The 14,116-nt window shown below is 38.0% G+C and overlaps 1 protein-coding gene across 4 annotated transcripts in view; it reads left to right on the forward strand.

The window, feature by feature from the left end:
* Positions 1-506: 506 nt before the first annotated feature.
* Positions 507-14,116, forward strand: part of Agps (alkylglycerone phosphate synthase) — a 132,800-nt gene continuing 119,190 nt past the window's right edge. The window contains exon 1 of one of the 4 annotated variants that reach the window (XM_058580220.1): positions 507-782. In XM_058580220.1, coding sequence (XP_058436203.1) covers positions 541-782 — 242 coding nt within the window. In that variant the 5' untranslated portion in view covers positions 507-540. The remainder of the gene's footprint in view (positions 783-14,116) is intronic. The other 3 variants (XM_046447257.2, XR_009227023.1, XM_046447258.2) reach the window with 3 other exon arrangements.

Consider the following 14,116-nt stretch of genomic DNA (forward strand, 5'->3'; position numbering starts at 1 on the left):
TGAGAAATGAGAAAATGATAGAACTATCTGCTGTAATGGATAGAAACTAGGAGGATCAGTTCTGAGTGATCCTACAAGGGGCAAAGCAGACGTAGAACACTAGGATCTCTTCCAGGAAAAGACGCCGCTGGTACCGTGGTCAGGTCCAATGGCATTGCTTACTTTTCCTGCTCCTGGGAGTATGCCCCCGAGAGGGCCTCAGGAAGCCCAGGCCACTCCCCAGGACATCTCCGCGGCTCTGAGACACAGCGGGGGCGCCTGAGGCTCGGCTCTTGGACCTGCCAAACCCGGGCAGGGCCAATCAAGTTAGCTCAAACTCACCTGCTTGGCAGGTGCGCGCGGTAGACGCGTGACAGGGGAGGGAGGGCGGGCGCGGTGGGCGGGGGCAGAAAATGTAGAGCTCCAGGCGCATGGCACCCGCCGCCCAGGCACCGCGGTGGCTGCCGGGATGCGCCGCAGCGAATGGTCGCGCCGGGCGCCGCTCTGAGTGACCTTTCACCCACGCCCAGCGGTCCCGGGCGGCGGCACAAGGCGGAAGCCATGGCGGAGGCGGCGGCTGCGGCGGGCAGGACGGGCGCGAGCCCCGGCTCTGCAGCGGTCCGGGACTCGGACCTGGACCGCGCTGGGCGGAGGCTTCGGGTTCTCTCGGCCCATCTGCTGGGCCGGCCCCAGGAGGTTCTGAGTACCAATGAGTGCAAAGCTCGGAGAGCCGCGTCGGCGGCCACGGCGGCGGCCACGGCCACTCCCGCCGCACAGGAGTCGGGCACCATCCCCAAGAAGCGGTGAGTAGCGGTCTGTGGAAGCAGCCGGCGGTGAGGGGCCAGTCCGGGCCTGTGCGGCGCGAGGGCACTGGGAAGGTGGGAAGGGAGTCGACACGGGTGGGCGGAGAGCATCCTGGTCCCTGAAAGTACGGATTCACCTTTCGAGAGATAGTGGACCAGATCCTGGAATCTCAGAAGGGGACGGGATGGGGTGGGAGATTTTGGTTACTATATGAGGGTAATAGAATTGAGGAGCTTTTATTGGGGAAGGGCCCAGAGAGATCTTTTTTCTTGGGTTTTTAATGTCAGGAATTCATTTTCTGTCTAAAATACTTTGGGGGTTAAGGTCTTGGAATGGGTAGCAGGGGCTCTATTGCTGTCCCTCCCAGGAGACTCAAGTTTGTACTAGGTGATCCTGGGTGAAGGCATGGGGAAGGGACACATTCTGAAAAAAAGGTGTTCACTGGTTTCTGTGGGCAAGGCTTCCGCTTCCTTTAGGGGCATAGTTTTTGACTTTGAAGTAGGAAGCCCATGAGTAGTAAGAAGCAATAAATTGCATAACTAGGTAGATGAGTAGGGTGGTATAGTTAATGAATTCTGTATATCATGTAGTGGCTGGGCATATAGACCTGGGTTTGAATTTCCACTAGGCAGTTTTACCTTTGGGCAAGTCTGCCTCTCTCAGAGCTTCAGTCTCCTCATAATATAAAAGACAAGGATCTGTGAATGAGAATGTTTGTAAGAGATCTAAGCTTCCGATTTGGGGTGGGGGGCTGGAATCTTAAGGTCCAATGAAAACTACTTCAAGAAACTATTTTCTGAGATGCAGCTGTATCAACATGGACATTGCGAGTGAAAAAGATGTTGCTAATGTGTGTATTCAAAGAGCCAGAGTTTGTGCTAAATCCATTATTTCTTGCACTCCTCTCGCTATGAGGTAGGTGCAGTTTCTTCCCATTTTACAGAAGAAGAAATTTAAACACTCATTAAGAAGTCGGCTGCAGGCTTAGCAGGTATACTGTGTGGCAAGTTAGAATTCAGAAGCACATGAAATTGACTTCAGAGCCAAGTTTTAAAACTAAACTGCTTCTGATGAATAATTCATGAATTCAACATGTGAGAGCCCTTTATTACATACACATCATACTAGCAATACAGAGATTTTTAAAATGCAGTATTTACTTTTAAGAACCTAATGATTATAATTAATAAAGTTATAATGCAGTATGATAAGAAATTTAGTTGATACCTGTAGCATATAGACTCTTAATCCAATTTTGACTGTTTTTGTTAGGGCAAAAGCTTTTCTGAATAAAGGTTGTCTGAATAATCCTGATGTTTATATTGTAAATAGCCTGCTGTTATGGTTTGGTGTCCCCCAAAAGCTCATGTGTTGGAAGCTTGGTTCAGAGGTAGTGTTCAGAGGTAGGCTTTTGGGAAGTGATAAGGTCATGAGGCTCTGATCTCATCCATGGATTAATACACTGAGGAGTTCATAATTGGATGGACTACAGGGAGATGGTGGAAACTGGGAGATGGAGCCTGGTTGGAGGAGGTGGGTCACTGAGGGCTTGTCCTGGAAGGGTATATCTAGTCCCAGCCCCTTCCTTGTTTCTTGCTTCCTGGCTGCCATGAGATGAACAGCTTTCCTCCAACATGTCCTTCTACTGGGATGTTTCTGCCTTGCCAATGGAGTCAGCTGACCATGGTCTGAAACCATGAGCCAAAATAAATCTTTCCCCTGTAAGTTAATTTTCTCAGGTATTTTGTCATCGTGGTGGAAAGCTAACACACTAGCTGAAGAAGGGAAAACGTATTCTTGGTAGACAGTATTTTTACAGGTAAAGAAGTGAGAGAGATTAGGGAACTACTAGAAGTAAAATGTGGCAGCATGGGTGAGAATCACAAGTGATAAAGGCGTGAGAGATGAAACTTTACAGAATTATGAGCAGGGCAAACCATGATCAGATTTACTAGAACCAAGTGGAAGAGTATTGAGCAGTTTGGTTTGAATTTCCACTAGGCAATTTTACCTTTGGGCAAGTCTGCCTCTCTCAGAGCTTCAGTCTCCTCATTTTTAAAAATGTGCAGTGTTTCTGTGAGAATGCAAAAAAAAAAAAATATGGAGTTAAAAAGATCAAGTGCTCAGTGCAATGCTTATTATATAACCCTCAACAAATAGTAGCTGCAGTTTTTACTGTGTCCAAAGACAAACCAATAGGTGTCTCTTATTCCAAAGAAGAATGTTGGAATTCTGAACTAAGGCATAATTTTTGAAAAAAACATTAGATGGGACATTTTCCAGAACTTGGTTACCAAGTGGTGGAGAGGGAGAAATCAAAGATCACATCTATTTCATCCTTTGGTCACACTGATGTTATATTAGCTGTGATTGTGTTTAAGACTTTCTCTTTTGTAAATGGCTTCACATATATTTATGTCTACTTACTTGTATGCATCTCTGTGTGATTGTACATTCATGTGCAGGTTCATACTACTAGTACTAAGCAGGGGTCTGGGAATATAGCTCAGTGGTAGAGTGCTTGCGTAGCATGTACAAAGCCCTGGGTTTAATCTCTAGTACAGCAAAAAGAACTAAGCAGGGAGGGCAGATTTTCCTTATGGTTGGATTTAGTTGCCTTGGTTTACAGCATTTAGAGAAAAAATAGTTATGTTTGTACTAGGGTAATGGATCCGTCACTGTGGTTGAAGGTGACTGATTTCCTGTGTGGCTGCTCCAAGGACTGAATGCATTAATAGTCTAGGTGTAGCTCTATCCCATTTATGGCATAGCTCACAGCTGGTGGGAAGCTCTGGTTTTTGGTTCAGGGTTAGGTGGTTAATGTTAAAATCTAATCCTGTACAAGTACTTTGAAGTTTAATAAAAATGCTGACTAAAGACAAAATAGAATACTAACTTGTATTAGAAGAAAAACCTTTATTAGATGAAACATCAAAACTCCCTCAGAGAATGATTTATTTGATAGATTATTCATAGGAAACCCAGTACTGTTTTCTGCTTTTTATTGCTTAGTTGGGCCTTGAGTTGTCAGTACCAGAACTGAGCCTAAGAAAAAGGCAAATGATGGAGCAAGAAGGAGCCAGAGTATATATCCAGTAAAGTGTGATTGTAATCATAAAGCAGTTACTTTAGAATAATTTTGTGGTTTGTGTTGAAAATTATAATTGTTTTATCTCATGGCTGGATAGACTTAAATTCACATGAACTTGTAGTAGTGACTTCTTGAAACTTCATGCTTTAAAAATTTTTTTTTTTTTTTGTACCAGGGATTGAACTCAGGGGCACTTGACCACTGAGCCACATCCTCAGCCCAGTTTTGTATTTTATTTAGAGACAGGGTCTTACTGAGTTGCTTAGCACCTTGCTTTTTGCTGAGGCTAGCTTTGAATTTGAGATCCTCTTGTCTCAACAGCTGTTGGAATTACAGGTGTGTGCCACCACACCCAGGGAAACTTCATGCTTTCATTCTTCTTACAGAATAGTTATACATACATTATTAATTATGCTCACATAATTTAGTGAACATTTACACAGTAATTTATGACAAGTACTACCATAAGTGTTAAAAAGGTGAGTAAATAGTCCTCTGCCTTAAAGAATTCAGTCTAGGAAGGGAGATAACATATTCCAGTAGTTTAATTAAAGCCACTGTAGATAAAGGTACTGATGTAGTACAAAGGAAAGAAAGAATGGTGGATGTACTCCATGAGGTCAGTAGGAGCTTTCTGGAGAAGGTTTTAAGATATTGGTGATAGTTTGGCAGGTTCATTGGTGAGGAGAGTTATATTCCAGGCAAAGGGAAAAATATATGTCAAAGTAAGGGGGTATGAAAGTGCATATTGTATTTAGGTAACCACACGATTCATTGTTGGTGCAGTGGGAATAAAGTGAAAAAAGAGCACAGTGTCCGGTCATGGAGGCCTTTGATCTATAGGTCATCAGTCCATTCATTCAAGTGACCTATAGTAGTGAACAGAAACTGTGCCCTTTACAGAATTTATATTTTATTCGGAGTGGGGACAATGAACAGATAAGTAAAATAGTATGTCATAGGGTGATAAAAAAATGAAAGAACAAAATGAAAGAGTGAAAGGGCTAGGTAATGGCAAATGCTTGAAGGAATGAAGCTGATCATAGATAAGATCAGATTGGGTTTGGGTTGAGAGAAGTCACTCCAGCCACAGTATTAATAATGGGCTGGAGGTGGGCATAGTGGTGCATGCCTGTAATGCCAGGGACTTCAGGGGCTGAGGCAGGAGGATCACAAGTTTTAGGCCAGCTCCAGCAACTTAGACCCTGTCTCAGAATTAAAAAAATAAAGGACTGGGGATATAGCTCAGTGGTAGTGTCAGTACTAGGAAAAAAAAAAAGAAGGAGAAGAGAATGGGTTGGTGAAGAGTAAAGATGGACATAGGGAGATAAGTTAGGGGAGGTGTTTGGAGTGCAACAGGTGAGAAATACTGAAGGATTAAAACAAGATTATAACAGTGAGAATGGACAGGAAAGGATGGATTTGAGAGTTTTGGAAGTTAGTGCATTAGGTGATACTTTTAAGATTATGTGACTAAATTAATGCCACGGGAGTTGGACAAGTGAATAAAAATAGAAAAGAGATGAGAGTTCCTGAGGAACATGGGCATTTAAGAGGGTCGGTCAACCAAAATGTGTTAACTTGTCATATCTCCTCTGAGTTGGTTCCAACTACTTTAATTAGCTAGGAACATACATTCTCATTATTTGAGGTTGCTGAGCAGATTTTTGAGGGTGACAGTTTAATTTTGGATCCTCTTTTTTTAAGTGTGTGTTACTCCATGGACAGTTTTCATTTGACCTTGTTTTTGAATGCAATTTTAGATTCTTAGAAATTATAGTAAATGTCAGTTACACATGTGACATTTTTATGTCTTTTTTTTTGGATTTTTTTCAGTTTTTTTTTTTTTTAAGTGACTGTAATGTTACAGAAAAGAGAAGGAAAAGGAAAAAATCCCTTGTTGACTTCTATCCCTTCCTGTTGTTAGCGGCTTTCCCATTTTTAACTTTGGCTCACCTCATTGTAATTTGCATTAGTCAGAGCTGCTTTAATGGCAGTTTTTACAGAAGTTATAAATTCTTCTGGTTAATATCAGACGAATAATTAGATTAAGAATGCTACTAATTTATTTGCTTGTAATGACATTTTCATATGCTCTTTAAAAAAAAATACAGTATTTAACATCTACTTAGATAGATGTTTTCCAGAAAGGAAAAAGCTGAGTTAATGTTTGTAAATGTTTCCCAGAATGGCTCCTGAAGCCTGTAGGAGGTGCATTCCTGCAGCAAAGGTTATTTGCATAAGTTACTGGACTTAACATTCTTTGACTTATGTTAATAGTTACATTGAATGAAATAGTTAGCATACTCTGAGTTCTTACCTAGGAATTCTAGTGATGGTGTAGAGTTTTAATTTGGGTAAATCTTAACATGCCAGGCACCATTCTAAAACTTATGTACATTATGTCATTTAATTCATACATCAGCTCTGAAGAGTAGGTGATACTATATGTAGCTTTCAGGTGAGGAAGTAGAAGCTCAGAGTAGTTAATTTGTCTAAGGTCATGCAACTGTGAAATAAGAGGGATGGCATTTCACCTTAGGTCTTACTCCCAAGCCTGTTTCTTTCTGTTTGCTCTATACATACTTGACATTGTTCTTCAGGGAAAAAACTATTCATCAAATTGGTCTCTTTGTCATGGTAAGTTTCAAACCTTCTGCAATCAAATGGATCATAATCAAATACCATGTCATATAAAGTATTATCCTGTCAAAATTAAATTCATAATTTAAGAAAACAAAATACATGATTTAAAAAGATAGACTAATCTCTTTCTATGAGTGAATTTTGACTTTGTTTGGTTTGTAGGAGAAGAAAGTGTTGGGAATAAATAGGAATAAGGTTAGGAACAATGTGGAAGAGACAAGATCAAAGGAGAAAAGAGAAGAGGTCATGGAGGATTTATTGTTTGGCTTTAGGACTACTTCAGTCTTTGGACTGTGAATGAGTAAGAAACCTTGAAGACTTATTATTCTCTATGGTTATTTGGTATCATACCAATCTGGATTGCATTTTGAGATGAACCAAATCTTCTCCAAACTGATATCTTTATATTAAGGAGTTATTAGAGAGAGCTGGGGTTGTGGCTTAGTGGTAGAGCGCTCACCTACCATGCGTGAGGCACTGGGTTTGATCCTCAGCACCACATTAAAATAGAATAAAATAAAATAAAGATCTTGTGTCCACCTATAACTAAAAAATAAATATTTTAAAAAAGAAGTTATTAGAGAGCCATCTACCTCGTTGGCACTTAATAAAAATACCTGGAAATAAATCAGGTGATCTGATTTTAGGCTACAAAGAAATAGAATGCCATTGCTGTTAGATGAGACACTTTCTGGAACTTTTAAAAGCAAGTGCTAAGCAAGTATCATTCCTTTTGATTTTATTTTCTTGTTATTGAGCAGGTAACTTCTGCTGTTTACCAGTTAGTATAGTGATTTCAACCCTAAATTAAACCAAAGCCATATTATCATAAAGTAGTAATTGTTCTCCCCCCATTAGTACACTCTTTGTTGGGTTTTAGGGGTAATATTTTATCCTATCTCTGTCTCAGCATCTGAGTACAGAATAATTTGATAGGTAGTTCAAGATATGGACAGTGGAGGTAAAAATGTCAGCTTTATTACTGACAAAACTGGTTGGATTGCTTAGATTTGGATACCAAGTATTTACCCTGAATTAGTCTATCACAGGCAGTGTGGGACCACAAAAGACCATCTCTTCAGGGGCAGAGTTAGCAAGCCTAATACTGTCTCAGAGATATTAGAGGATAGATACCAAAGAGAGGGCTAACCCCAAGCGCTTGGTGTCTTTCATAATTCACTGACCAGCTGAATCACTCCTCCCATGAGAAACTGTGAGTATGTTAGGGCTGGGCAGGGGCCAGGAGCATTACTCTTGCTGAAGTCTTCCTGTGTTGGAAACTGGAGCCTGAGAATGGAAGTATTGCTGGAATGCTTTCGGAGAAATTAGGAAAAATGGCCTGAAGCTTGATGGTAGCTGACTGGATGTCTTACTAGTAGGTGTTATCACCATTGCCTACTGAATATATTACATAATTTTTTTGGTAGTAAGTTATGGTTCTCCAGGAGAGTCTGTTCTAGTCAGACTTTTTAGGCCTGTTTCCTATTTCCTTGATAACTAGTATGTATTGTAACTACATCAGATGTATTGCCATTCCCAGTTCATGCCTTTCCCTTTCCCTTATCTTTATTTGATAAGTTAGTTTTTCCCAAAGTATAGTGTAATGCATATAGTCTGATAGTCCTGAGACAATTTGGGGAGGTACATAGTGTAAAACCTTATTTGAATAGTTCTAAGTGTTTATGTGTACACACACACACACACATACATGTATATGTATGTACATATGTACTTATACACATATATACACACATATTTTAAAAAATTATTGAATAGTTATATAATGTTTCAAAAGTAAGTTCACATATCTCAAGTTTACAGCTTAATTAATTTTTGCAGTGTCAACACATCTGCTTTATCAGTATTTAGATTAAGAAACAGCCTGACTAGTCCCCTAGAAACCCACTTGATACTCCTTCCAAAGGCTTATCCTATGCTGATAAACACTACTTTAACGTCTAGCACCATAGTTTAATTTTGCCTATTTAAAATGATATATAAATGGAATTATGTAATAGAATCATATAGTGTCTATTCTTTTGGGTTTGGCTGCTTTCCCTTATAATTATTTTTGTGATATTTATCCATGTTATTATGTATAGTTCATTTTGTTCATCCTGATAATATTCCATTGGTAGATATATACTATTTTATTCATTGTTATTGATTTGAATAGTTATTTATTTTAATATGAAAAACTAGGAAAGGAAGAGGCTAACATAATTAAAATAGTATTTAGTATATTCAGTTTTCTTAAGTACATCAGCTCTCTGATGTAATCAATAAAATGGTCTCTGGTACTAAATCATTCTTAGAAACAGATTGAGTTTTTAAACATGATGACCTTAAAATCCTTACAGTGTTCAAATATTATGACCTTAGAAGATCAGCTTAAAATCACAAGTCTAAATCTATTACTTGATTTTACATTTTGAGTTATGTCATTCTCACTGGCCAGATTCTCTTTAAGTTTTAGAAATATGTAAAAGGTAGTTTTTGCACTGCTCTCTTAAAATGAGAATGTTAACCTCTGCCTTTGATTCTTTTAAGCATTTGTATAGTGAATTCTGGGATCTTTTAGTAGTTGAACTATTCTTATTAAGTAAGAGTGTTACCATTCCAATTACTACAGTCTCCTTTGATGAGAGTTTTGCTTTCTAGGTGAGATATGGAGTTGTAGATATCATATTGTCACTTGCTAAGAAAACTATTGTATGATTGCATGTAATATTTGGTAGACAGTATGTTTGAAGATACTAATCAGAGATTTTAGCTAGGATGTTGAGTAAATTCATGTCAGCTACCTCCCAGGTTCTATTTGTAGTTGCTGTGTTAGAAACCTTATACTATCAAATAGGTGAATGTTCTTGTATTCCAAGACCTTGAAATCAAATAATATGACATCTAATTCATTATACCCACAGATGTTTTCAACTTACACTCAGATTGATTACTTTGTTGGATATATAAATCTTCAAAAAGGCTTGAAATTTTCTGGAAAACAGCTTCAGAGACATAACAACACCCATTTGACTTCTCTCGTGACTTTAGTCACATATTCAATTGACTAAATCTTCTGATGTCAACCTAAATTTTATAAGTTGGCATAGTCCAATAGAGCTTTCTATTATCATAGAAATATTCTGTAATCTGCACTGTTCAATATGATAACCATTAACTACATGTGTCCATTAAGTACATGAAATATGGCTAATGTGATTGAGGAGCTGAATTTTAAATTTTGTTTTTAATTAATTTAAATTTAAATAGGCACACAAGACTGGTGATACTGTATTGGACAGTATAGCTATAAATCAAACCTAAATCATTTTCTCTTTTCCAAATGAAGTTTTTTGTTCTGGGTTTTTCTTACTTCTCTTAGTGTTAACACTAGTCCCAGTCACATCCTTCAATCCCAAATCTTGAACTATTTTCATTCTTTTCTTTTAAAATTAAACTTTTTTGAATTCTGTAGTTATCCTGCTTGTCTTAGACATGTTATTTGATCCTAATACCCCACTCATTTCACAAATCAAAAAGTTAAGTTCATAGGTATTTGCCAGCAAATAGTCATTTTCTAGTGAGTGATACAGCTCATATTTGAATCTAGATCTTTTATCTCAAATCTAGAGCTTTATCCTTGATGCTATTCTGATATCACAGAATCTGTTCCTTTTTCTTTTAATGTGCTTTCCATCCATTTTGTGCCTTTTTAAACAAGTATTTATTGTTCACTTGTGTTTTCTGTCTTACTAAAGCTTACATTCTAACAAGTAAATTATTATGTGTGGAAAGGTGTTGAGTACTATAGAAAAAAGAAAAGTTCAAGAGAATAAGAAGGTAGAGTTCAAATTTTAATAGGATGTCACTGAGAACATGACTTTAGAGCAAATATTTGAAGATGAGAGAGTTTAGCCATATGATATGTTGGCAGACAAGTGTTCTGGGCAGAGGAACAGTGTGTGCACTTATCCTTCTGGAGTATTCAGCCAATACCAGAGAATAATTGAACCCCCTCATTTTTAATATCTGGGTCACGTGTCTACCTTGCTCTAATTAGCTGTTGCTTGGAGGATAGAAGTGGTGATCCCAGGACAAAGCTGCTTGGGCTGCTGAATGAGCTGAATAAACTCTGGCTATCATTTATTGAAAGATGATCATCTAGATTATCAGCTCATTGTTTTTGATGATTCCTTTTCTAGAATCTTTGAGTTACCCTATTTATTTTTCTGAGCCAATCAGTTTTCTACTCTGATGACTTTTTCTGCTGCTTAAAAGGTATGCTTAAATAACTTTTTGAAGTTTTCTACTTGTATCACTTTAAAAAATATTATTATATAACATGTATATATAATTATGTATTACATAAAATGTTATGTATTGTTATTATTATCATTATTATTTCTCTTTCCTACTTTAACCTAGCTCAAAATAATACTGATATCTTCCAAAGGATTAAAAGTTTAAATTCCACCATTTAAAATTATAAAATATTATCTTAAAAGCCATCAATAACCTATTTATAAAACCTTAGTCTTCCTTTTGACCAGTTCTAAATACTTGATAGATATTCTTATTTTTTCCTTTAGCTCCCATGTGACCATTATTCTGGCTTTTTTTTTTTTTTTTAACTCTTCTTATCTAGCTGGCCAAATACTTGTTGACTGACTTCTGCTTCCTAAATTTATAAATCCCTAAGATTAATTTTTCTACATTTCCTTTCTTATTAATCTTATCTACTTGGACTGTATTGGCTTTCACTACTATTGGGGAAACTTTTAAGATAATACTGCACCTTCAGCTCTCATTTTAACATTTTAAATTATTGAGCATTTCTATCTGTCTTGCTAGTATCTTCAACTCAGTGTGCATGTATAAGGTATTATTTTAGTCTTCAATCTCAGTATTTCACTATTTGGATTTGCTTTCACTATTATTTAGACATTCAGGGTTAACACATCCATCATAACACCTTGCTGAGCTCCATTCCCCATCCCTTGTTCATTCTATTGGCAAATCGGATAGATTCTATTAGCTGTAATTCTAAAGCAACTTTTAATTTTTTCCACTGTCACCAATGTGGATGAAATCTAAATGGTCTCATGTATAGCATGGTCTCCCTTTGTTTATTTTCCTTTTTTTTAAAAACAGTTTTCCATTCTATTACCCCTGATCAGTCTTTGTTCAGGGAAAGTGTGGTATTCACTGCCCACTGGTGCTGTGGTATGTTTTAACATTGCAAAAATGATTGGCAGTACAGGGGAGCTATATAAGACAGATACATAGAAGATACTCTGTAGTAAACACTGTTATCAGTGTATTTGGATAAAGTCATAAATTCCTGAGGAAGATAGAAAAGCTTTCTAGAAGTGATTTTTGGACTGGCTCTTTATGGATAAATAGGAGTTCTTTAGGGAGAGAAGGGCGTTTTAGACAGGGAATATTTAACAAGTGCAAAGACAGGCAGACATAAAAGGGCATGGTATGTACAAGGAATTGTGTTAACTTTTAACATGGCTAGAAATAGCTGTTAAAGAAGGTGAAAATGTAGATTGGTACTGTGTTGAAGAATTGGGATTTCATCTGCATTGGATAGTCATTGAAGTTGTAAAGCAAACATTGTTTGATTTTTGCTTTTAATAGCACCAGGGAACATGGAAAATATATTTTTTTTCATCCTATTGTTCTTACTGTTTTCCATGACTTTCTTGAATATTTATACTTCAGTCAATTTGGGCTACTTACTAGGTGAGAAAAGCCTTGTGCTTTTTTGCCTCTGCTTGACTGTTATTATTATCATCATAATTATTACTGTTTTAGAGATCGAATCCAGGGTCTCAAGCATGCTAATCACAGAGCATTAGCACTGTGTTATACTGCCAGACCCAAGGAGATTTATTATGAGGACATGGGCACCAAGGAAGTCAAGGGCAAGAATGGAACTTGGCCTCAGTATGGAACTAGAGCTCAGAACCAGAAATCCATCAGGCTTCTTGCTAGAATTACTTCTTGCACATGTTTCTCTGGGTAGATAAGATTTTTCTGCTGTTTATCTGTCTAAATGGTAGAATGTGAAACCCCTCTCCTCCACTTTGCCCTCTTGTTGCCCATTGTTTTATTGCTGCACTCGACCCAGGTCCATCCTCTCCTATGATGCAGTGAGTTTAAAGTTTCTCTTTTTTTGTTTTCCTTTCTCTTAATTCCAATCTCCTGGAATCCAGGCGCACTTAACCACTAAGCCACATCCCCAGCCCTTTTATATATTTTGTTTAGAGACAGGGTCTCACTGAGTTACTTAGGGCCTTGCTAAGTTGCTGAGGTTGGCTTTGAATTTGTGATTCTCCTGCCTCAGCCTCCTGAGTGGTTGGGATTACAGGTGTACGCCACCACGCCTGGCCTGGCCATGGGTGCTTTTTTGCTTTTTTTTTTTTTAAATATTTTTTAGTTGTTGATGGATCTTTATTTATTTACTAACTTAAATGTGATTCTGAGAATTGAACCCAGGGCTTCACACACGCTAGGCAAGCACTCTACCTCTGAGCCACAACCTCCCCCATAGGTGCTTTTTTAAAAATGTACATTCTGAGACCCACAATGCCAGAGATTCCAGTTATAGGTTAGGTCTAGGGTGGCATCCAGGACTCTGCTTTTAAAATAAAATGTTTATCTGTCTAAATAGTAGAATGTGAAACCCCTCTCCTCCACTTTGTTTCTATAGTATTTTCTTTGTATTCAGTTTTATAGTGTTCATTTTTATAGTTCCTGCAGAAATACAAAGCCAGACCAGAAATGGTCTTTGGTCACTTAACAGAGTAGTCAGTTTAATAAACTTGTGATCTAATTCCTAGTAAGGAGGGAGTGAGCAATGAAAGTGAACTGTCATTTCCAGTTGGTGCTAAAGAGAATCTGGCATTGTTGTCCAAATTACAGTATTGATTAGATTAGTGGACAGCAAGGGGAACAAAATCACGAAATTTAAAATATAGTTTAGGGAACACCAGTGGTCAAGGAAGGTGTATCTCCTTGTGCCATTTCTTTTGCTACGGTAGCTCCCTGATACTGATTTGGGTTGGGTTGTGCTCCTTGTGATATAGAGCAACACATAAAGGTAGAGGATAAGATAGATGTACCTTTCCAGGCCTTCAGAATCGCGGGTGCCAACTTTGTGTGAAGATGTGTGGCCCAAGATATTTGTCATGGGTATTACTGTAGCTTACATGATTAATATTTCCATTTCCAGAGACATTATTTAAACCACAGTAAATTTCTAATTGGTAGAATTTGGGGTAATATGTAAGAGAAGTTTGGGGGTAAGGGAAGGCACCCCAAAAGCCTTGAAGAAATGAATGGTGACTACCAGATTACTCTGCCAGTGTGCAAGGCTGACCTTTTTTTACTTGCTCCAGTCTTCCCTACTTTGAGCCTCTTCCTTGTCCCTCATTTTTCTTTCATTTATTTATTTTTAGCAAATATAATAGAAATTGGGCCTTTGAGGCACAATTTTTGGCTCTTAAAGTTTTAAAAAGTTTCTTTAGAGTGAGTGCCAGTTTCTTGAACTGTAAACAGTTAACTATGGGGAGTAAAAGATGTATTTGA

The sequence above is a fragment of the Marmota monax genome, unplaced genomic scaffold (assembly GCF_021218885.2).
Source record: "Marmota monax isolate L192 unplaced genomic scaffold, Marmota_monax_Labrador192_F-V1.1 WCK01_AAM20220418_F8-fsc00007, whole genome shotgun sequence".
NCBI classification, from domain to species: Eukaryota; Metazoa; Chordata; class Mammalia; order Rodentia; family Sciuridae; genus Marmota; species Marmota monax.